At 33.3% G+C, this 27,093-nt stretch overlaps 1 protein-coding gene across 1 annotated transcript in view; it reads left to right on the forward strand.

Annotated features, from left to right (window-relative positions):
• Window positions 1–27,093, forward strand: part of ctnna1 (catenin (cadherin-associated protein), alpha 1) — a 204,032-nt gene that overhangs the window by 83,955 nt on the left and 92,984 nt on the right. The window contains exons 9-12 of the mRNA XM_056472184.1: window positions 178–330; window positions 20,679–20,771; window positions 21,038–21,194; window positions 24,554–24,754. Coding sequence (XP_056328159.1) covers window positions 178–330; window positions 20,679–20,771; window positions 21,038–21,194; window positions 24,554–24,754 — 604 coding nt within the window. The remainder of the gene's footprint in view (window positions 1–177; window positions 331–20,678; window positions 20,772–21,037; window positions 21,195–24,553; window positions 24,755–27,093) is intronic.

Below are 27,093 nucleotides of genomic sequence, written 5' to 3' on the forward strand. Positions count from 1 at the left end.
TATGATCATGCCTTGATTTTGAATTTGTATTGTAGTTCCTTCATGGTGGTAGTGTATCTTGACAGGTCTTAAAGATGCATGATGTTTACATTGTTATAAATGAATACACCAAACCCACGTGCTCATGATGATCATACACCAAGCTCAAGATTTGTGTTTGTGTATTTATAATTTCAGCTGCGGAAGGCTGTGATGGACCACGTGTCGGACTCTTTTCTGGAGACCAATGTTCCACTGCTGGTATTGATCGAAGCTGCCAAGAATGGTAATGAAAAGGAGGTGAAGGAATATGCCCAAGTTTTCCGTGAGCACGCCAACAAACTGATTGAGGTAGGCACCTGTTTTCTCCTCTATGAAGTGCCAATTACTGTCCCTCGTCTATTGCGGATTTTAATTTCTGGAATTGCTTCAAAACAAATGATGGAACATTATTTGTACTCATCCAGACTAGCTGTTCTTTTGTTGAACATGGCATCTCAAAGAGCACGCTTGACTTGAAGGAATCCGCTGATTATTGCTCTGTCGTCTATAGTTAAGACATTTGATCATTTGTAGTATTTTTGCATTAGACAGATCAGCCTTCAGGGTGTTTATTGTGGGCTTATTAAAACTGCACTGTTATTTTTGTGTACACTGTGTTTTTGTAGTAGCTGTCACGTACATGCTAAGTGTGAGATGTTTTGGCAGACTAGATTAAATGTAGAGATGAGTCAGGATGGACCGATTAGGGAGTTTATAAACTTATTTTTTATTATTATTATTTTATTTTTTATTCATATTTTAGGACCCTGTGCTTGAAAGGGGGTGATTTTAAGAGACTCTTTGTCTTTGCGAGGGTTTTAGTATGCTGACAGCATGCTGCAGAGAAGTTGCATCTCTAAATTCATCCCCATCAAAGCATCGCTTTTGTAACAAATTCGCCGCCTTCAACAGATTTGAAGACAATTACTGTCAGACTTCAAATCGCTTGCTGTGAGCAACGTTCCCATTATTATGCCTAATCTGTAGATCTTGTAAGGACTGTGATGGTTTTGTGCAATGGAAGTTTTTAAATATTTAGCTTTATTTGTTAGATCATGAGAAATGTGTAGGATGTCTGTCAGCTGCTGTATTGGCGGGTCGAGCACTTCAACATGAGCCCAAAACAAACCCCAGTTATACTAGATGATTCGGAGATCCTTCAAAACTGCTAATTTAAAAAGGCCCACCCACAAAGCATAAGAAATTCAGGCTGTCACTTATGCAAGCATTCAGTACATGCTTGAAAGAGGAAAAACTTCAGATTTCAGCATGAAAGCTGAAATACAACAGCATGAATTTTAATCGATAGCCAGCACCATCGCTATTTATGCAGGGATGCATCGGAAGTCTCCGTGTCATGACTGTTAGATCCAAGCAAGCGCCATACAGCCCTTTTATCTTCTGTGCTTCATATTTTGTGTGAAATGTCAGATAGGAGTCAACAAACGGCACAAATGCAGCAGAGCTGCTGGCTTTACAATGCCGCAGCCGAGCAATCACTGCATTTGTATGGACGGTCACAACTGCGAATCACATTTTAAGCCCAGCCAAAGAGCGAAACTCCTCCGAGCCCAAGGTTAAGTGCTGCCTCGGTGGGGAAACGCGAAACAGCTGGATATACGCTGTCTTATTGATGGACTTCATGAAAGAATCTGCATTGTCGTTTCTGTTTGCGGCAAACGTATTCAAGACCGATAAATAGGCTGCGTCTCTTGTGGTGCTTTATTTTCCAGATAGATGTTTTTCATGCCGAATCACTGGGGGTTTCTATCTCATGCTCGCATTGGCAGGGCCGGCGACAAGCTGACAGAAATGTTAGCTATCCTCATTAGTTTTTCAAATCTGTTCATCTTTAGTCCCTGTGGTAACACGTCATCCACCGACATTTCAGGCTGACCTCTCCCCACAGGGGGCAGGCCGGCCCTCGTGTGACACGCGGCGTACAGGGGACGGACTGGAGACGGAAATCAGTGAAGGGAAAAGGAGGGGTAATGAGTAAAAGCCTCAGAGTCTCACCAGGGGCTAAAGATAGTCGAAGCACAAGACGTCTGCAGAAGTCACATCCGTCTCCCTCTCTGCCTCTTTTCTCCCTTCCTCCTGTCTGTCACAGGCTTTATCGTTGCCTTGATTTGACACCAGTCAGTGGTTGCACCATATGGATTCCAACCTTAATCCAAACACGGATTACATGAACAAAACATGGGCTCATTTTGATAATTCCATTTCAGAGGCATTTACGAACCATTGTGGTTTATGTCGCTGCGCCAAAGCAAGGTCTGTTCTCATCCTTGCATGTGTTAAACGCGAGGTGTGTTTTGTTAAATCGCTTTGAGGAGGTGTGTGTTCTACTGCTGTAAAGTGTAATTGTGCATCTGTGCACAGGTTAGAAGTTTATTTCCGCTCATTATCTGAAACCTGTTTACAGTTTCAATACTGTGTGAGCAGATGGTTTTTTAATTCTGTTGGTTATTTTTTTAATAATTAAAATAAGTGATCTGGTTATGACAGATTCTCACACAATATCTTTAGTATAGGCAATTATAACTGTATTAAGCCTGTATCAGCTGAGACTCATTTTCTTTATTGTATTGGCAAAAATAATATCATTTGGGTTAGTAGTAGTAGTAATAATATTATTTATTATTATTATTATTATTAGTAGTAGTAGTAGTAGTAATAATAAAAGTTGTAGTAGTATTAATAATAGCAGTAATGGTAACTATAATAATAGTAATGATATTAATAATAATTATGATAATAATGGCAATTTCAGTAATAATAATAATAATAATAATAATAATAATAATAATAATAATATAATTTGGGTTAGAAGTATTAATAGTAGTAGAAATATTAGTAATTGGGGTAGAAATAATAATAATAATAATAATGATAATAATAGCAATAATCTTAGTAATAATAATAATAAAAGTAGTAGGAGTAGTAGTAGTAGTAGTAGTAGTAGTAGTAGTAAATAATATAATAAATATAATATTAATAATAATGATAATAATAGCAATAATAATAATAAAAGAAATAATAATGTAATTTTGGGTTAGAAGTAGTAATAGTAGTAGTAATATTAGTAATAGTAGAAATAATAAAAATAGTAGTAGTTATAATAATAAAAATGATGATGATGATGATGATGATCATTATGGTCAATAATAATAATAATAATAATAATAATAAAAGCAATAAGAAAAGTAGTAATAATAATAATAGAAGTAGTAAATATAATAATAGTAATGATATTAATAATCATGATAATAATAGCAATAATATTAGTAATAATAATAATAGAAATAATATAATTTGGGTTAGAAGTAATAGTACTAGTAATATTAGTAATAGTAGTAGAAATAATAATAGTAGTAGTAGTTGTTGTTGTTATAATAATAATAATTATAATAATAATAATAATAATAATAGCAGCAATAATAATAGCAGCAATATTATTATTATTATTATTATTATTATTATTATTATTATTATTATTATTATTATTATTATTATTATTAATAGTTATATTATATTATTAATATAATAATAATAATAATAATAATAATAATAATAATAATAGCAGCAATAATAATAATAATAATAATAATAATAATAATAATAATAATAATAATAATAGCAGCAATAATAATAATAATAATAATAATAATAATAATAATAATAGCAGCAATAATAATAATAATAATAATAATAATAATAATAATAATAATAATAATAGCAGCAATAATAATAAAAATAATAATAGCAGCAATAATAATAATAATAATAATAATAATAATAATAATAATAATAATAATAAATTATAAAAGTAGTACTACTACTACTACTACTGCTACTACTAATAATAATAATAGTAGTTGTAGTAAATAATAGTAGTATAATATATAATAATAGTAGTAATATTAATAATAAAAGCAATAATATTAGTAATAATAATATAATTTGGGTTAGAAGTAGTAACAGTAGAAATAATAATAGTAGTAGTAGTAATATTAATAATAATAATAATAATAATAATAATAATGATGATCATGATGATGAGAGTAATAATAATAATAATTATTATTAGTAATATAATTTGGGTTAGTAGTAGTAATAGTAGAATAATAATAATAATAATAATAATAATAATAATAATAATAATAATAATAATAATAATAATAATAATAATAATAATAATAATAATAATAATAGTAGTAGTAGTAGTAGTTATAACAATCATAATAATGATGATGATGAGAGTAATAATTATTATTAGTAATATAATTTGGGTTAATAGTAGTAATAGTAGAATAATAATAATAATAATAGTAGTAGTAGTAGTGATGATGATGATAATAATTATATAATTTGGGTTAGTAGTAGTAATATTAGTAATAGTAGTAGAAATAATAATAGTAGTAGTTGATGATGATGATGATGATGATGATGATAATATAATTTGGGTTAGTAATAATAATAGTAGTAGTTGTAGTAGTAGTAGTAGTAGTAGTAATAATAGTAATAATAATAATAATAATAATAATATAAGTTGAGTAGTTGTTGTTGTTGTTGTTGTTGGTGGTAGTAGTAATAATAATTATCTTATTTAGGTTAATAGTAGTAATAATAGTAATAATAAAAGTAAAAAGTAATAAAAGTAATAATAATAGTAGTAGTAGTAGTACCAGACTGCTGTGTGGAAATACAAAATTGGTCGCCCAGCAAAGTGTCATGTAATGTGAGCATTTTGTGAGGTCATTGCAGCAGAGCTTTATTTAATGCTGCCAATCTGATAACTCCTATAACTTTATAGATAACTTGGACAAAGCAGTGCTTTACTTGCAGCTATAACCGTCATGCTGTTTCACTTTCATTGTGTTTGCGGAGTTGTGATTGTGCATCAAGTTTTGCTTGTAGTCTAGCTTTAAAATATAAAGGAAACTTAATAATATTGGCTAAATGTCAGCACTGCAAATAAGCTGACATTTTCTCTTGTACAATATACTAGATTCATAATTGAACTTGGTATAAGACGGAATATATTGTTTACTTTGAAAATTATTTTTAAAACCATAAAGAACAGGCTGGAAAGTTTTACATTAATAATTACAGCGTATACAAGTATATTTTAGATAACCTTACCTATTTAAATTAAGAGCACCACCAACAAGCTGCTCTCACCATAACACATGATTCATTAGAATGTGAACGTTTAGGTACCATTAGACAATTTCACCACGACAAATTAGTTTAAGCTTTAAGTTTTCTAGTATTTATTTAATATTCATATTAAAATCATATCTAACAATTAACTTACCGTTTTTTAATTTAAAAACTAATTTAGTTTATTATTTTATATTTTTATAGTTGTATCATCTGTTTTTGAAATATGAAGTTCTTAGATTTTAAGTTTTTATTTATTTACATAAATAAATAAAATAAAATAAACAAATAAAATAAAAATAAATGTAAATAAATAATAAATTAAAATGAAAAATAAACTAATAAAATAAATAAATTAATAAAATAAAATAAACAAATAAAATAAAAATAAATGTAAATAAATAATAAATTAAAATGAAAAATACTATAAATAATAATAATAAATAAAATAAACAAATAAAATAAAAATAAATGTAAATAAATAATAAATTAAAATGAAAAATAAACTAATAAAATAAATAAATTAATAAAATAAAATAAACAAATAAAATAAAAATAAATGTAAATAAATAATAAATTAAAATGAAAAATAAACTAATAAAATAAATAAATTAATAAAATAAAATAAACAAATAAAATAAAAATAAATGTAAATAAATAATAAATTAAAATGAAAAATAAAATAATAAAATAAAATAAATAAATAAATAAAATAAACAAATAAAATAAAAATAAATGTAAATAAATAATAAATTAAAATGAAAAGGAAATAAACTATTAAAATAAAATAAATATAAATAAATAAATAAATAAACAATAATAAAAACAAATAAAATAAATAATTAAATGAATAATAAAAAAATAAAATAAATAAAACATTAAATAAATAAAAAATAAATATAACCAAGTAAATTAAAATAAATATGTAAATAAGTGTTAATGAAAAATAAATTTATAAAAAATAAAGTAAAAAAATAAAAATTAAAGAAATCTAAATAAATAAATAAAATTCCCCAACTTAAGGTGCATAAGTGCACCTAGCATTAGAAAAACAAGTATTAGATTGTGACTCAGTATGGCGCATACTCAAACCTATTTTGATTTTGTGGCCAATAGAAAAATAAAAAACAATTTAATCTTGAAAATTCTTGTGCTAAAACAAGTAACGTGTCACTTCTTGTGATTTTATTCCTTCAGTGTAAAGCAAATTACTAATGCACTAAGCCTGTACTGCAGCTGTGTGGAGGTCAGCTTATGTGTGACCTTGCACTGTCTGTTTTGTATGGTGGAGGGTTAGTAAAGGGGTTTCGAATATGTAGGTTATGAAAAAAACGCATTGTCTGGAATAGCTGGAGCGTCTCACTCCTGGTTAGTATCCAATCTGTTGGCAAGGAGATGTCTTGTGCATTAGGGATTTTTCCCTGCATTCATGTAGTTGCCTTCTGTTACAAAATGAACACGGTGGGATGAAAATGATGTGCCATATATGGGAATTCCTCTGTTTGCCGATGGCTTTCATCACTAAGAATGGTCTAATGTATATTTGACAGGCAGCCTTGCAGCAGGGGATGGTTGTGAAGGGGAAACTTTAACCTTTCTTAACTCTGCGCACTTGTCCTTTACTATGCTTAAGTGATAACCCTGAACTTTTATTTTGCTGAGCTTTTGCTTTATTTCCAGCAAAGATGGAGAATTGAAAGTGACTAAAAATGAAAGATGTTCTTTTATAATGCATGCCAAGTGATGCTCAGTTTTTGAGGAGAGACCGTAGTCTGCTCTCATGCATCACAGATTTTATCAGATCAAATATTTAATTTAAGTAATAAACTTTTCTACAGCTGATCACAGATAGACTTTAGGACTGCAAAGTATATGGTGTCTGCATTGATGTTGCAATGTGCACATCTGCAATAGTGACTTCACAGGATCTTCGATGTCGAATAGGGGATATTGTTGACCACAGTGTATAAAGCATGTCGATTAATAGCAAAGTGTAACCATTGTGAAATTAAAGTTCATGTTTTTTACTGTTTAACATGTTAGTTTAAAGCATTTGGTCATAAGAAACAATAACTTTTATGGCTATATTAAAGATGAATTACATTATTTATTTATTTATTTATTTATTTATTATTTATTTATATATATATATATACACACACATCTATATATACACATCTATATATACACATCTATATATACACATCTATATATCTATATATATATATATAAATAATAATAATAATAATAAAATAATATATATATATATATATATATATATATATATATATATATATATATATATATATATATATATATATATATATATATATATATATATATATATATATATATATATATATATATATATATATATATATACTCATAATAATAATAAAATAATAATAAAATAATATATATATATATATATATATATATATATATATATATATATATATATATATATATATATATATTATATCTTTATTATTATTTTATTATTTTATTATTATTATGAGTTTATATATATATATATATATATATATATATATATATATATATATATATATATATAATTTTATTATTTTATTATTATTATTATTATTATTAATTTATATATATATATAATATATATAATATATATAATAATATTATTATTATTATTTATTTTTTTTATTATTATTTATTTTTTTATTATTATTTTTATTTATTTATTTATTTTTTACATATTTCAGGGGATCTGGTTCTTAAATTCTTAATGTCTTAAATTTCAAATAACAAAATTCACAGAAATCTTTTCTTGTAGGTCTTAAATCATTTTCAAAAGGTCTTAATTTTCCTTGTTTATGTAAAGCTACTCAATCAATCCCACACACGTTCACTCACCAACAATACATCTCAACTTTTGGCAAAACTACATTTATAACTAATAATTAACTATAACTGTTATAATTCTATTGTATAACTAAACATTTATATTATATGAAATATAATTATAAATTAATTATTGTATTAAATATAAATATAAAACTATGATTATATTATAAAAGTCTGTTATGCAGACATTTAGTTTATTAAAGTTATGCTGAAAAAAATGCATGTATACAACTTGGGTCTGTTTGATTTGACACATTATTTAAAAAATGTGGCTAAGAAATAACTGATTAGAAGTAGTTTATTGATGTTGGATAAGTTGTTGTTATTATTGGTATTACTATTATATTTTTTTGCTGACCCATTAAAAAAATCTTTAACGTTTAACCCATACAGGTTTGAAATTTAATTCATGATGGCATTAAAAAGGTCTTAAAGTCTTAAATTTGATGGTGTCATATTTGTGACCAATATAAATATAAATCACTATTTAATTCTCATTTGTTTGTTTAAAAAAAAAATATATCTAATAATCTTCTTTAAATCTAGTGCATAGTTAAATTTAAACTTGTTTGTGATTATTTTGCTGGCTCTCTTAAACTCTCACATGGTCGCACACTGAAGCTAAGCAGGGCTGTGCCCGCTCAGTACCTGGATGGGAGACCACATGGGAAAGGTTGTTGTTGGAACTGCAGCCTGTGTGGGACCTAACGCCCCAGTATATTGGAGACTCAATACTGCACGTATTTCAGATGAGACATTAAACCGAGGTCCTGACTCTCTTTGGGGGTTAAATCCCAGGATGTCCTTCAAAAAAAAAAAGGGCAGAGGTTTAACCTCAGCATCGTGGCCAAATTTGCCCACTGTCCATCAGGGCCTCCTTACCATCCCCATATCCTAAATTGCTTCATCGCTGTCTCCTCTCCACCAATCAGCTGGTGTGTGGTCTGGCGCAATATGGCTGCTGTTGCGTCATCCAGGTGGATGCTGCTTACTGGTGGTGGATGAGGAGATTTCCCCCCATTGTGTAAAGCACTTTGAGTGTCCAGAAAAGAGCTATATAAATGTAAATTATTATTATTATTATTATTATTATTATTTATGCATATGTGCTCCACTAAAAAAATCAACCCAACCATTCTGAAGTAATGTCGTTGGACTGTGGGGAAAACCGGAGCACCCGGAGGAAACCCACGCCAACACGGGGAGAACATGCAAAACTCCACACAGAAATCCCAACTGACCCAGCCGAGGGTCGAACCAGCGACCTTCTTGCTGTGAGGGGAATGTGCAACCCACTGTGCCACCGCGTCGCCCTAATAACAACATAGTTATGCAATTTTATTTTCTGGTGAAATAAAAATATTTCATATTGCAGTGTTTCCCAACCCTGTTCCTGGAGGCACACCAACAGTACATATTTTGGATGTCTCCCTTTTCTGACCCATTAACTTCAGGTGTTGGAGTCTCTTCTGATGTTATAAGTGGATTCAGGTGTGTTTGATTAGGGAGAGGTTAAAAATGTCTACTGTTGGTGTGCCTTCAGGAACAGGGTTGGGAAACACTGTCATATTGCAATGTATATTGCAGAAAAACAAAAGATTGCAATCATTTTGGTTTAATATCATTCAGCCCAAATACACACCATGCGTAGTCAACCACAAAGAACCACAATAAAAACACAGATTATCAGTTCCTGAAAATCTCAAAGTAATTCTGATTCAAATATGATCATCCTGCACAAAATGATAACCTGCTTCAACAAACGTGGCCCACATTCCATAAATAAGTGAGGAGATTTATAGTATAATCCATTTTTTTTTCTCCCGCTCTGTTTAGAGTTTAAATATAGATGTGATTGTTGCTGTTGGTGTAGGGAGGACGTTTAATTTGCTGTACAATGAAGCATCCATGGCTACGACAGCAATGGAACTGCAGCCAAATCTTCTCTCCCCTCGCTGTCTTTTTTACGCCCGCAGAAGGCATGAAGTCGACACTCTCTGGGGGCTGAAGAAGTGCCAGCTACGCATCTCATCTCTCTCTCTGTTGCGTTTGCAGATACCACCATTCATATAGTTTCTTTTATAGAGGCATTTGCGTTGCAGTCATTGCTGTAGGTGTAGACCCTTCTGGCAACCTTCATACATCCCATGAGTACTCTGTTACATGTTTGTTAATTTCACCTCCCCCCCCCCCCCCCCTCCACCCCATTCAGAAAGCCACTTATATTGACTTTGAACTTCTGAGCATGCAGGAAGATCCGTCGCTTGGCTCTGAGTGTCAGTTCTTGGTCGCTGAAACGGTGGCAGTTTGGTTTTTATACCGTGAAATGCATCATTCCTGAAGCAGGATAAAAATAGAGCAAGCTTAGTTTTATTGCCTCAAGGCCTTGTTCTCAAAGGTTCCTGGCTGCTCAAGGAACACCGAGATTGTGCAGGGACTAAACTACCAAGTGGTAGAGAAAATGAGAGGAAGAGACGGAGAGAAGGAGAGAGGAATCAGTTAGCGCTGCAGTTTAAGAAACATGACTTATTGTTGTGTGAAATTACTGCTTTTTGGTTATTGCATTAGGAAAATTTTCTTTTCAAGGTACAATTATTGCTATTAATAAACCAATAAGTAAGACTTTTGCCTTAATATCTATTACACAGCAGCAGATTAGGAGATTAAAGTAGTTGGGTTTCTGTATTGGGCTGGATTATAATTAGGGTATTATAAATAGAGTTGTAATCAGAGCTTGGCATTAACTTTTTTGATCACCAGCCACTGTGGCTAGTAGATTTCCAACATTACTAGCCACTCAGCATTTTCTCTAGCCACAATTTTGTTGTTGGGAAAATATATTTTATTTACCTAAATTTGACTTTGACATGTTAAAATTACTTGATTTAGATGTTATGTGATGTCCACATGCCTCCTCATTCATTTCACTCTTTGTGTGTGTATGAGCTTGCTCCGTGTGCATGAGCAAATGGTTTGTCGCATTGCAGTTGGTTTTTATTTTACATGACTTTTCAGGGCTCAAAATTAAGGATTTACCAAATTTATCTCTGACCACACTAAAAATAAATAACTATTTCTTAGCCACAAATTTTAAATCTCAAAACAAGCAAAATATTGTTGAATGCTATACTTTTAATTTAACAAAACATTTCTTTAAAAAAACAAACAAAAGAATTGCCATTTATCTAAAATATGTACAGTAATCTGTCCTGGCTAAAGGTCCCAGATCACCAGTTAACTACACATAAATCCGAAGTTAATCTCATATTAAAGCAATGTTATTGTAAAAAAAGGATAATCAAACCATATTAACAAAAATAACTAAGCAAAAGAAAGCAAGTAAAAAACATACTGTGTGTGATAATGAAAGGATGATCACGCTCGCGCAGTTAACGTTAGGCCAATTAATAATCTGTTCAAAGACTGGTTAAAGCGAAAGCTACCGGTGCTGCTTACAAAAAGACAAATCTGGAGCTCTTGAAAGCAGCAAGACCGTGGGTAGATGAGCATAACTTTTTGTTTGATGTATTTTAAAGAACCGATCACACCAGTTGCCATTTGTAGGCATGGTTGCTTCACGCAAGGAAACGGGAGCGCGCACGTTTTATTCATCCTCTCATTCGGTATTCACTTGCCGCCTTTTGCTCGCGCGAACGCAATTGTTTTTGTCAGTTGTGCTGCTTCTCGATTCCAAGTTCGCAATTGCACATATATTTGGCCATCTTTATTGTTGAACCCTGCTTTTAAAAAAACTACAATTTAAAAATAATTTTCAACCAGCCAAAGTGGCTAGTGGGAGCGGCTGTCTAACCCGCCATAGCTGAAATCCACCCGCATTTGGTGGGTGTTAATATCAAGCCCTGATTGTAATTGTTCATATCTATCTGCACACTTCTGAATATTAATAGCATCCTGTACATATATTCATCTATTGTTAATCTCTGTGCATAGCTAATGCAACCTGTATATAATGATCATAGTGCATCCATCAGTAAATATTAGCCATAGTTTTTCTATGATTGCACTTTATAACTTATACCTGAATCCTACACTTGCTGCTATAGCAGTCCTGGTTAGACCTAAACTGCACTTCATTGCCTTGTACTTGTATATGTGTAATGACAATAAAGTTGAATCTATTCTAATCTGTCTAATCAGGGATGTAGTATAAGATTATGCAGAATATGTGCTTAATAAGTAATAATAATAAGTCAATATCTTAATAATAGGTAGGTGATAAACTAGATAAAGGTGAGAATTGCTACTTTAACTAAACTGTTACCTTAATTTTTAGCTTGCCACATTCAAACTTCAATATTATGATTATATAGATGATTAATAAGCAATTTTATCATTAGGCTTTAGAACAAAAATCATCATGAATATAGTAGGCCTGTCACGATATCTATTTTTTGTTATGCGCTATATTGCACCAAATATATTGCGATAAACGACACCATTGTCATCTTAAGACCATTTTATGCCACTCATTATATAACGCCAGAATGACAATATAATATCATGACAATGCAAGTACAGGCCACCCACAGAACACGTAATATTTTATTCCTAAGAATATTTCATTTATTTGGTCAATTTAATAATGAGGCGTTGGAATCAGAATGTGAAAATTTATATTCTAAATAATAAATGTTAACAGTGCAAGGTAAAGAGTAACATAGGCTGTGATATCTGCTAGCAGATCTATTTTCAGCTGTCAGACACCCACATAAAAATATACTATAGTAATTTACAGTAAATACTAGAGTGTGTTTAACCTTTCTGACACTGACACCTCCAATAGAGATAGAGATGTTGCACAATCAGCTAAAATGTTCCTAGAATTGGTTATGTATGGGCGATTATATTATGATTGAGGTCATGTCCATGTGTTGTGCAATAAGTCCATATATTGATTATTGTGACAGGACTAAATATATGATAAACACATTGGACTTTATGGTTCATAATGAAAATCTATGCATGTTAAGTGTGAAGACAATGGTGTGACACTATTGAGTCTATTGATCTATTTCATATTAAGACTGTATGCATTTGGCATTAATTTTAATGAATATCTTTTTTTCTGGAGGTTTCTCTCTGAATCTTACACGCATTGATCAGCAATTTCATTATTTGGCTTTAAAACCAAAAGATAGAAGTGAAAGTCATCAGGAGTATATGATAAACACAATGGGCTGATTGACAACTTTATAGATGTGAAATAGATTTATGTTTATAAGTAGCTCTGCATGTTCAGTGCGGTGAGAATGTTGTGACGCTGTCAGCACCGTCTATATTCCATATAAAAGCTGTACAAATTTGTTATTCATTTTAAATAAATGGCCTTTTCTGGAGTTTTCTCTCTGAATCTTGCACGTATTAATTAGCAATTTCATTATTTGGCTTTAAAACCAAAAGATGGAAGTGAAAATCATGTTGAGTATATGATGCACATTGGGCTGGATTGACAACTTATAGTTGTAAAAATAACCTTTGGTTAATAATAAAAATCTCTGCAGTGTTCAGTGCGGTGACGATGTTTTGACACGCTGTAACTGAGTTTATAAATTCCATATAAAGGCTGTGAGTGTTCATCATGAACCTCAATAAATAGCCTTTTCTCTCTGAATCTTACACTTGGTGATCAGCAATTTTATCATTTGGCTTTTAATACCCAAAGATGGAATTGAAAATCATCAGGAGCATATGATGAACACGCTGGGCTGTTTGATAACTTTTATAATTGTAAAATAACATGGCTAATAGGACTGCACGATGTTGGGTAAATCTGACATTGCCATATTTAGTTTTTCAGCAATAAATATTGCAATATACTGTATACACACTTTCACCATATGACTTGAAAACTGCAATTAGAAATAATTTATTTATTTAGATTACTTGAATATTCTGTAAGGAAAGTGAATCATTCATAAATGTCAAAAACAAATGAAAAGCAATGATAAAAATGAAATGGACAGTGTTTTATGGTTTCGGGGCAGTCGAATAGCATTCAGGTACAGAATTTGAATAATAAGATGTAAAATAACACTGCAAAAGTCTTTACTGTATAAATCAATAAAATTATTCTTTATTAAAGTTACAAATGGTACAATTTCTTGTGCCTGAATACCTTTGCTATCAGGCCTTAAACACTTCACTTTCACTCTATTTTGGTTAAACGATGTAATAACTACAGCATTCTCATGGGTTGTTTCTCCTGGTCAACTACAATCATAACTCAACCATGTATATCCTGCGGTGTGACTATTGCGACTGTGCACATTGTGATATCGATACTAAAACGATCTATTGTACAATCTTAATGGCTAATGATAAAAAGCTATGCATGTTCAGTGCGGTGTCAATGTTTTGACACTGTACTGAGTCATTTAAATTCCTTATAAAGGCTGTGAGTGTTTGTCATGAACCTAAATAAATAGCTTTTTTGAGCTCTCTCTGTGAATCTTGCACTTATTTCCAGTTTATCTGTGTGGGAAGGTGCACCGACTAGTGTGATTGGACTCCTAATTTACCTAAACAGGAAATGAGAATGGGCTCACCATGAACGCTTTTCCCGCTTTACTGATTCTGCTTGATGCTTGGATGCAAATGAACCTTGCAAAAGACGTCGGTGGAGTTGTTTTTCAGCTTCTTGTTTTGAGTTTTGGAACACTGCGAGTGTATCTGCTGTGCTGTGTGTACTGTATGTACTCGAAAGCTTCTGAAAGAACCAACTTGCCCCTCTGTTGACCCGCCGATGCCATAGAGGGGTGAAAAACCAGCTGCACTGATGGGATGTTGCTGTACGATTGAAAGACCTCAGGAAGAGGATCAGTACTCGAATGGAAATGACTCTGAAATTATGCGGAGCTGCAAGCTATTGATTGACATTTTGATTGTTGCGGGTCAAGCTAGTTAGTGTTAGACTTGCTTAAATCAGAGATGCTATTAAAATGCCTTTGTTGAAACACTCTCATTAGCTCGGGTTGTGGCACAGCGAGTGGAAACTGTAGGAGATGCTGAAATGAAAAGTGCATTGGAATTTTAGGTTTTTAAATAGGCGGTAGGTTTAATTTGGCCGTAATATTGTATACTGTAAAAGTTTTTATTTGGTAAAGAGGTATAGCCAAAAATTCTGTCAAAGATGATGCATGTACTCTGAAATCCCATAGATTTCCCATTTAAAACAAAATGTCATTTCTTTTCAGTCTTTTTTCCTTCATAATTGTTTGTTTTGAGTTAGGAGCTTGGAATTGAGTTAACGTCTCACAGACAAAAGTTAAGATTGCAAGATATAAACTCACAATTACACACTATCCTTTGGCGGAAGATGCTTTTAGTGTAAAAGAGAAAAACGCTGAATCCAGAAGAATGAAACACTGCAGCAAATCTTCCATGACCTTTCTCAGTGCCTGATTGGCTGCTTCTGCAGAAAAGCACTGGTGTTTATTTTACAGTGGTTTGTGTTTCATTTACTCACCTAGCAGGAAACTAGTGTAGAATGCTGTCAAGTAGAGGTGCTTGATTATTGGAAAAATATCACAATTATTTTGGTCATAATTGTAATCTGCATTATTTAAAAAACTATTATCAATGGGTCATAGGTCCAAAGAGTTTTGGATGTGAATATACCCCCCCCAAATAAATAAGGTTGATAATACACTTTGAAATAGGGGGGGATATACATCCAAACTTTTTGGACCTTTGACCTATTGATAATAGGTTTTCTCAGTTCTTATTATTGAAGCAGAATAGGACAAACTAACACAGTTGTCACAATTATGGAAAGCAGTGCTTCCCACTGGTTTGATATATAGTTCCGGTGGTAGCCTGTTTGAAATACCTTTTACCATGGCACATGGTTACCTACAGTACATGTGACAGTGATTTTTAACAATATTTTAATTTATTATACAATTTCTTTTCAATGGGTGCAAAGTTTATTTTTATTTTATTTTTTTTATTTTTATTTTTTTAAGGCTTAAAATAAAAAAAGGAAATCCACTATTTGTTTTACATTTGTTCTATTCAAGAGCCATGTGCTCCCACTGACAGGTCAAATCTGCTGACATTTTGTACAGTATTGCCAAAGCATGTTAGATGTGTATAAAATATGCAATATATCAACATCATCAAATTTTAAAATGATAATTTTAAAACGATATACAGCAAATGAGAAATAAATGACAGGATTTAAAACATTTATGGAGTAAAAATCTAAAGAAAAAAATAATAATAATATATATATATATATATATATATATATATATATATATAATATATATATATATATATAGATATATATATATATATATATATATATATATATATAAAAAATTACAAGAATAAAAAGTGTACATTTATTTAAAAGGCATATGAGTTAAGCATTTCTAACACACACACATATTGCAGCCAGTTTAGATGTAATCTCAACCTCTCTGAGTAAATACAAAAGTTTATCAGATTCGTTTAGATCAAGTAATTAATTATATAATGCACAAAGCCAAGCGAAAGCCTGATTTACTTAATGAAAATAATGACGACTTAAAAGCGAACCAAAAACTGAATCCCGGACATTTAGGAGATTTAGAAACCCAGAACGAATGCATTAAGTCCCGAAAAGGCACGTCTCTAGGGGTCTGCAGAGCAAATGAGATTGTCTGTGGGAGTGTTAATAGTTCTTGCACACACAATGAGTAGCAGGAAACGTGTAGGTCGAGAGGAGATTTTCCACTAGTTAATCGATCGCCGATGTTTGGCTATTTGGCATATACAAAATAAAAGTGAGAGGATGATGATAAAAAAATAAATGTCACCAAATATACCTGGGCGGCCCTTAATATAACTGAACTCACCGCTGACACTGGAGCGTTCAAAGTCACGTCAATCAGCTGGTTTGTCTATAAGCTGACATACAAGTGATCGCTGATGACTCACGGCTTTAAATCACTCCAGTGTTCCTGTATCTGTGGTTACGCACAGTAAACAGCGGTGAGTTTGGTGAACCACAGTTGGCCAATCACAGTCATTTCTGTTGAGCATGTGAACACAATGGCAATTCAGCGCTGTTTAAGAACGGGCTCAAATGTCAGTGGGAAATGAAGATTTTTAAAACTTCAGTACCGATTTGTATTGAATTCCAGTATCATGACAACCCTAGTTACAATCACGCCTTTGCTCATTTTCATGTGAAACTGAGCTTTGCAGTGAAGTGAATGCATACTGCTGGAAAGGAGGCGGGATATGACGCAATAGTTTTATCACCATTAATGTTTGATCATAGTCATTGGAAGCAAAAATCAAAACTGAATTTCGATTAATTCCACAGCCCTTGTCATAAGCTTGTCACGAAGGTAAAATCTCTCTGCTGTTAACTGCTTCGCTCTCGGGCACTGTGGGTAATGGTCAAGGATCGCTCCTCGCGGGATCAAATCAGCAGCCTTCTGGTTGTAATCTTCCAGAGTGGCCAATAGATAGGCTGTGGAGTGGCCCTCAGGACTCTTCCATCGCATGTTTCATGTCAAACTGAGTGTGTATCATGGCGACTGTATTAACAAAGGTGTGCTTCAGATCATCCCCTGACCACTGGAAACCCTTCCACCCCCAGCTACAGTACTATGAAGTCTCATCATATGAGGATTTCGAGCGCTGAACTCTATTGCACATGCTGAAGTGCTCCTTGTTTAAACAGTTGGCATGTATACATGTTTTTAATGCTTGACTAGTGTGTTTGCTAATGGCACCCTGCTGCTCGAGAGATTTCCCAGTATGGTGCTTGAGGGATGCGGAAAAGTACTCGTGTAGTCAGTGGGCCGTTTTCTGTGACTACACTGAGCTCTGTTCACATTTACACTCCACTTGTGTTCTGGATTTCCCATTCCTGGCAGAGCCAATTCTAGCACATTACGATAAGGTAGAGTAACTCGGAGCAGTCCCACTAAACAAATATGGATGAAACTCCTCTGTAACATTTAATTAAAACGAGACTCGCCTTAAGTAATGAAGCTACTCTGCAAAGTGCTGTGCTTATTTCGCTTTATTGCAGCCAGAGCAAGGCACCGGAACCATGCAAAAAGGAAATCTAATTTCCTGCCTCCAAAAACGTTCAAATAGCGACTGTAGGGAATGTTTGGTGAATCGTGTTTGGGGAGGGAGATTTGTGGGTCAAAATGACAATTTACTGTATAGCACTATAAACATCAGCAACAGGCAGTAGGTTTGCTTACTTCAGCACTTAGATTTCAGCTGCTGCTGGAGTTTCTGAAAGTGTCAGGAATATTTGCCTTTCTCACTTTTTCTGAGATAACAGCAGTCTGGCAGACCGGTGATTTAATCATCTCCAGAAACCACTCCCAGACGCTGTCAGCCATCGTCCTGTGAATTATATGAAATATATTCCCCATGTGGGGAGACGACCAGACCTCAATTTCAGGCTTTGCTTTTGTTTTGGTTTAATCCTCTGGGGCACGTATTTCCTGCTGTATTATTTTACCATTTTATCAAATAATCTGATCAACAGCTGACAGCGGGTGTGTGTTAAATTAAAGCTGTGTGTGAGAGGCTGGGAAAACAAGTTTTCGCCATTCATGTCATGCCAAACTCACTTAAAGAGCTGTTTAGTTAAATTTTGCTAGTAATTTAGATTTAAAATTTATATTTAATTTATATTAACTCTTTCCTACTGCGTTTTGATTTAAATGTACTACTCGGCCATTAGAAAAGTACTTTCTATACAGTATGAATATCAGTAGTATGAATGGAACCATAGATGTATACACTAGATACCTGAGCATGCGCCAATAGCGCTGCCACATTTGTACAGTGCTCCCGGGACAAATGTCATTCAACCGCACTAGTCAAGACTAAAGCCAATGTGAAGATGCTGAACTTTAGCGCTGTGTATGGGTGTAGTAACAAGAAAACAAAGTACTAAGGCAGATGAGTTCATAGGTAAGATTTAGTTTTGTTGAAGTTTTTGTTTAAATGTTATGAGATTTTGTGCTAAACAAGTAACGCTATTGATGACAAAACAGTCACTTACTGTATTGATCATAAGGTAAAGTAGCACCAACTTGCATTGAATTCTAGGCTTATGGTAATTTTGTTGAATAAATAAGCAAAAAAAGAAATATGACAAGACGCTGCGGTGCTAGAAACGTGTATTATTGTCGGCTTTTTGCTTAAATGAATGAGTCGTTGATAACGGAGATTCATTCACAAACAAATCGCTCCTTCAGTTAGAATGAGAAGTGAAGGCAGGTGAGGGGGTGTGTTTCAGGATATGGATTAGACCAAATTTAACAGGGAGAGGATAAGGCATTTCCATGCACATAAACACATGCCCTTTGTCAGCAATGCCGTGCGGTCACTTATCCATCGATGTAGAAAAGTGATATTAAATTATAATTTTTGTGATTTAAATAATATTTGCATACTGACCACCAGGGAAAGCTCACGATCATAGATATGTGTATATATCTCTGGCTCTGGATGGCCAGTCCTCCACTGCACCTTGGTCCTGCATTGTTCAAAGGAGCACTACCCTGTACTAAAATTGTGGCTCTATTGATGCATTCTTTCCAATAGACAACAACAGGATAGGTTACATATAATGTAAATATCTGTGGAATGGAACTACTATATCCACCATTTTAACATCACCTCACCTACACACATTAGTTGGGTCGCTTCACTCCCATTCATGAATTTTTTGTCGTGTGCTTCATAGGATGCACATTTCGGAATCTCGCTGGAAGTAGTAGGTCATCCGGATACTTCTCACATACTGTTTTTTTGAATTCTATGACATAGCTATTCAATTGGTGGCAATTTGTTCTTGTCCTCCAAATAGTGTGGCCAAGACATCAAAAATACATTTATTTCAGTCGAACAACGGCTGCTATAGTTATGAAATGACGTGCTTCTGTTCAATACAGCATGAGCTGCAGTTGAAGGCTACGCAGAGCATGAGTCACCTGACATTGAGGATTCACATTCACATATCGCGTCTTTTCCGCGTGCAAGTTCGTTATTTCCAATATTAGAATGTATGCTAACAAAGGCTTGGTTCGTTTTTGTTATATGCTCATAATACTTTATACATACATTCATATTTTGAGGGTCGTCATATTGAGTTGAAAATCATCAAATTCTAGCATCAGCTGACAATTTTAATTTTTTTTAATGACACTGACGTGTTAACAGTTCATATAGAAGCAAATGTAATACAACTTCTTTGTCCATTTCAGAATATATTTGAAGAGTTTACATGAAAAACCTCCAAATGCCGGCTGAAATTTTCTCCTAAAATGTGCATTTTTCTCTTCCTCCTGTGTTTACGTTCAGTTATTTTACTTTAAAGGCAATGACAAGAACTTGTTTGTCACTATAAAAGTAAAATTACTGAACCTGCACACAAGAGTCAGAGAAAAATGCTCATTTTAGAAGCAAATATCAAACTGCATTTAGAGGTTTTTGCATCTAAACTCTTCATTTTTATTATTCTGGAAAGATTTTGCCAGTGTAGCTGACCTGGCGTTGAATAAAATATACAATACAATGCGATCATTTGTCATGTCATTAAAAAGCTGCCTTATTTCTGGTTATAGGTTGCCAACCTTGCCTGCTCTATCTCCAACAACGAAGAGGGAGTGAAGTTGGTGCGAATGGCTGCTTCCCAGCTGGAAACACTGTGCCCTCAGGTACGCTGCCATTTGACTGGACGTCCACTGTCAATACCTCTTTAATCTGAGCCCCAGTGGCTCTTCCTTGATCCTGGGGCTTTGAACTCGAGTATCTTTCCATCTAAATAAACATGGCTTAATCTCTGTCGTAATCTGAAACAATTGCATTGTGTTTGAAGTGGGGGAAGGGCTCAGATAATCAATCTGCATATGTGCAGTTGTGTTTTTTTTTAATACTCGTACATCTTAAAAGCAGATTAATGGCTTGTGTTTTGTAATTGCAGGTGATTAATGCAGCTTTGGCCCTGGCTGCCAAACCTAACAGCAAGGTGGCTCAGGATAACATGGATTTGTTTAAAGACCAGTGGGAAAAACAGGTGCGAGTGCTCACTGACGCTGTGGATGACATCACTTCCATTGACGACTTCCTCTGCGTGTCTGGTAAGTCCATGCTGTGTCGTGTACAGGGTGTCCATGGGTACTTAAAATGTCCTAAATTTTAAAAACTTGGTCTTTAATTCACTCAATTATTGTCTTAAATCATTTTCAACCGGTCTTAATTTTACTATGTCCATGTAAAGCTACTCAAGCAGGCAAGAAGTCATCCAATCAACAATAATCTATCTCAACAAAACATTTAACAAGGCTTTATTTATAGCTAATAATATAATAGCTGATATAATAGCTTTATAACCAATATGGTTTAACTAGCTTCATTGCATTAAAATGAGTCTGAAAGTTCTCCATGTATTTATGGACATTATAGGTGGAGAACACTGACCTAGATAGACTGTATATATTTAGTTTATTATAGTTTTTAAAGAGCTTATAAGTAGTGTTGTAATGTATTAGAGATGCTCTCATCAGGATTTTTGTAGCTGATACAAGTACTGTTTTTTAATGCTTCAAGCTTTATAATACATACGTATCATACTTGGAGTGAAATTGAGCTGTAAGTGGAGATCTCTCCTTACCTAAGAGAATAAATGAAGGATGCTGCATGTAATCCCTTAAACATGTCTCTTATGACCATTTAGTGTGGACATGTCATGGCCGGAAGCAGCTTTACAGAAAAAATATGAGATAAAACAGCTTAAAAACAATTAGCGAGAAAAATGACTAGCAACGCAATTTAGAGACATTGCAAATAATGTAAGAAGGATTCTACACGTCTCAATCAAGAAAAAAGTGAAGCGCATAGATCAAGGGTCACCAATCTTGTCCCTGGAGGGCTGGTGCCCTACAGATTTTAGCTCCAACTATAATCAAACACACCTGAACAAGCTAATCAAGGTCTTACTAGGTGTACTTGAAACATCCAGGCAGGTGTGTTAAGGCAAGTTGGAGCTAAACTCTGCAGGGACACCGGCCCTCCAGGACCGAGATTGGTGACTCCTGGCATAGATGCTTAGAAAGTAAAATACACACCTATAATTGCATATTTTCAGGGTTCAACTCTAAGGATTTTTTTCTACTCTCCTCATCGGGCCAGTGGTTCAGATTTTTTATTGCCCTGCCAAAATTTTCACTGGCCCCACAAAATTAATAATAGACATTTCTTAGCCACATATTTTAAATAATGTGTCAAGCCAAACGTAATTGTACACTTTTTTTATTCAGCATAACTTTAAATACAACTGACTATTAAAAAAAATTACAATTGAGATGTAACTAAAATTGTCACGATCTGTGGTTGTCTTAAAAAAAAAAAAAAAAAAAAAAAAAAAAAAAAAATATATATATATATATATATATATATATATATATATATATATATATATATATATATATATATATATATATATAAAGAGAATATACATACATGCATACAGTTGAAGTCAGAATTATTAGCCCCTGTTTTTTTTTTTCCCCAATTTCTGTTTAATGAAGATTTTTTTTCAACACATTTCTAAACATAATAGTTTTAATAACTCATCTCTAATAACTGATTTATTTTATCTCTTCCATGATGACAGTAAATAACATTTGACTAGATATTTTTCAAGACACTTCTATACAGCTTAAAGTGACATTTAAAGGCTTAATTAGGTTAACTAGGCAGGTTTGAGTCATTAGGCAAGTTGTTGTATAACGATGGTTTGTTCTGTAGACTATCGAAAAAAAAATTAGCTTAAAGGGGCTAATAATATTGACCTTAAAATTTATTTAATAAAAAATAAAAACTGCTTTTATTCTAGCCGAAATAAAACAAATAAGACTTTCTCCAGAAGAAAAAATATTATCAGACATACTGTGAAAATTTCCTTGCTCTGTTAAACATCATTTGGGAAATATTTAAAGAAAAAAAAATTATAAGTATTAAGTATTACCCAAATGATGTTTAACAGAGCAAGGAAATTTTCACAGTATGTCTGATAAAATTTTTTCTTCTGGAGAAAGTCTTATTTGTTTTATTTCGGCTAGAATAAAAGCAGTTTTTATTTTTTATTAAATCAATTTTAAGGTCAGTATTATTAGCCCCTTTAAGCAAATTTTTTTTCGATAGTCTACAGAACAAACCATCATTATACAATAACTTGCCTAATTACTCAAACCTGCCTAGTTAACCTAATTAACCTAGTTAAGCCTTTAAATGTCATTTTAAGCTGTATAGAAGTGTCTTGAAGAATATCTAGTCAAATATTATTTACTGTCATCATGACAAAGAGAAAATAAATTAGTTATTAGAGATGAGTTATTAACTATTAGAAATGTTGAAAAAAATCTCTCAGATAAACAGAAATTGGGGAAAAAAATAAACAAGGCGGCTATTAATTCTGACTTTAACTGTATAAACAGTTGTTTTGTCTATAAGCTGACATACGAGCGATCCGCAGATGAATCACGGCTTTAAAACACTCCAGTGTCCCTGTATCTGTGGTTACTCTCATTAAACAGCAGTGAGTTCAGTGAACTGATGACCTTCACAGCCAATCACACTCTTTTCTGTTGAGCATGTGAACACAATGGCAAATCAGCGCTGTTTAAGAACGAGCTCAACAGCAGTCAAATGTTTGCAGGTACCAAATTAGGTATCCTAATTGGTACCAAATTCCAGTATCTTTACAATCCTACTTCAAATAATACCAGCATTTGTTTGAAATAAAAATGTGATATTGCATTAAATGACAAATCTAATGACATTTCCTGTCTGTTTTCTGCTGTCACTTTTGATTTATTCAGTGCACCCTCACTTCATAATCATCTTAAATATTTCATTAAGCATTTAAAACCTTGTGCTTTAGCAATAGAACAAGCTTTTTAATCTATGCAACCTGCTCTGAATAATAGTCTGCTTGGCTTCTGCCTGTTTGTACCAGGCCTATTATAACTTAATGCATAAAAGGTAAAAAAGGAATCTTTACACCTACACATTTAAAGAAGTTCATTACCCGCCCAAGCGCACTTGACTGTCAACTCTATCCTATGATATTGACATTCTCTCTCACATATGTTAAAGACTCTGTCAGACGTGGCCTTTAAGAGTTCTTGTTAGGCTGTAGAGGCTGACTGACTGCCTTCACCTCCACTCAAGGACACATTACAGTTTACCGTGTTGATTTGCATTTCCCAGACACCAATTACTAAACTGTCTGAGTGTGTCTTTAATCTTTTTTTCATCCGCCCTTGTGGTTCCTGCTAATGTTCTTAAGTCAGGGACAATGTAAATGCAGCATGAAGGATGAGGATTTCCTGTCTTCACGCTTTTGCATTGTACTTAACACTCTCTGCCGATTCTTCAGCGCTGTCTCTTTAGTTGGTTTAAACATTGTCTTCTCTCTCTTTTGAATTTGCTTTAGAAAATCACATTCTGGAGGATGTGAACAAGTGTGTCATCGCTTTGCAAGAAAAGGATGTGGATGGGCTCGACCGCACTGCTGGAGCCATTCGGGGCAGAGCTGCTCGTGTGGTCCATGTGGTCATATCTGAGATGGACAACTATGAGCCTGGTGTATACACGGAGAAGGTTCTGGAAGCCACCAAACTTCTTACTGAAACAGGTATAAACCAGAACACTGTATCTGACATTACTGTTTACCATGTTATAAATCTTTTTATTCATTTATTTATTATTTATTTATTTATTTATTTATTTATTTATTTATTTATTTATTTATTTTTTAAATCCACCTTTGTGGTTCCTGTTAGTGTTCTTAGGTCAGGGATAATGTAAAATGTATCTGAAATCATTTGTTTGTAGTAATGTCTGTAACTGCATCACTGTTTTTTAAATGGATTTATTTTTTAAATGGATCCTTTTCACTTTTCCGGGTTTCTCAGTAGCAGAAGTGGTCATGGTTGGTGAACGTATAGAGCGCGGTGAATGGAAGAGCACAACAGATATTTTTTTTACAATACTATTTGCTGAAATAATAAAAGAACAACTGGATGATGGTGTTCTCAAGGCTTTTAGAAAAAGGGAAAAAATGTGTGAGACTGATAACGGCAGCCAGAACAGAGAATCATTTCAAATTTACTGTCCTGCGTCCATAGACGCTGCATTACAAACACTTCACACGTTTTTTGTTATTTGATGCAAAATTATATAATGCATCTCATTCATTCATTCATTTAATTAGTATCTTTTTCAGAGTTTGCCTATGTTTTTTTACGCTGCGGATGCCCTTATAGCTAGACCCACTCGGAATCTGTGCATGCAGATTTCCGCAGAATTCCACAGATTTTTAGCCCATCATAAATTCTGTTTATTTACTTGAGTAAATGTGTGTAAATCTAGATTTATACACTTTTTAAATTAATTACAGTAATAATTATTGACTAATATGGAAATGTTCATCTAATTTATCTACAATGCAGTTTGTACAGTAATATTTTCTGTCTTTTGGTAGAGATATTAAATGAGAGACTTGCTTTGTTTACCAAATAATGTGAAGCTAATTGGATTAGCATTGTAAACATTAAATAAAAGTTAAAAAGGTGTTATATTTTATTTCACATATTAAGGTTTTAGTTTTCATACTCCCAAAATAATTCCGCACAAATCTGAGATTTTTACCAAATTTCTCTGCAGAAATAGCAAAAAACATCTGCAGATTCCATCTGGCCTTGCTTATAGCTGCAACCCAGTACTTGGAAACACCCATACACAAACGTTCACACACACTCATACACTACAGCCAATTTAGTTATTCAATTCCTCTATAGCGCTTGTGTTTGGACTGTTGGGGGAAACCGGAGAACCCAGAGGAGACCCACGCCAAAATGGGGAGAATATGCAAACTCCACTTAAAATGTTCATACGTTTAAAAAAAAAAAACTATCAAGGATTTAAGATCATGATGACTGATAAAAGCGTCATTACAGTTTTGTGTAAAGGGTCCATTAGTGTTAAAACATTGAAATCGAAGCGTCTGAACCTACACTTTAATGGTTTGGTTTGATTTTGTTTTTTGTCATTGATTCTGTTCAATTCTATATCATGATGCTTTTGGGACAGTTGTGGCCTAATGGTTTGGGAGTTGAACTTGTAATCAAGTGGCTGCAGGTTCGATTCCTGGCAATAATTGAACTCGATTAATGAATTGAGTTCAATTAATGAATTAATCTATTAATAAATACCCAGCTTAGGTGCCTTTCAATAGCTCCCCACTGCTCCAGGTGTATGTTCCCCGTGTGTGTGTGTGTGTGTGTGTGTGTGTGTGTGTGTGTGTGTGTGTGTGTGTGTGAGATCTCTCGCTTCTCACTCATTTGTGTGTATTTATATGGATGGGTCAAAAGCAGAAGACAAATTTTCAGTATAGAATAACCAAACTTGACAATTCTCACTTCACTTCATTAATGGTGTACTGCATCAATTTTCTGTTTTACTACATTACTACATTCGCCACCGCAGAATGAACCGCCAACTATTTCAGCATATGTTTTACGCAGTGGATGCCCTTCCTGCCGCAACCCAGTATTGGGCAACATACACACACCCAACTGACAATTTTAGTTTACCCAATTCACCCATAGCGCATGTGTTTGGACTGTGGGGGAAATCGGAGCACCCGGAGGAAACCCACGCCAACATGGGGAGAACATGCAAACTCCACACGCAAATTCCAAATGACCCAGCCATGGCTTGAACCAGCAACCTTCTTGCTGTGAGGTAACAGTGCTAACCACTGAGCCACAGTGCCACTTCACTTAGTCATTAAATACAAACAGACACACATATATGAACTAAACCTCTAATCTTACCTGCTCAAAGAAAACCTGCTTTTTGAAGCTATCAAATAAGCGATAATGGCATGTTCTCATTGTGTTCTGCTGCTATGAGTGGGAGAGATAGAGGTTTTTACAGTGTGCCCTCAGTAGTGACATAGGGGATCTAGAG

Source organism: Danio aesculapii, chromosome 14, assembly GCF_903798145.1.
Source record: "Danio aesculapii chromosome 14, fDanAes4.1, whole genome shotgun sequence".
NCBI classification, from domain to species: Eukaryota; Metazoa; Chordata; class Actinopteri; order Cypriniformes; family Danionidae; genus Danio; species Danio aesculapii.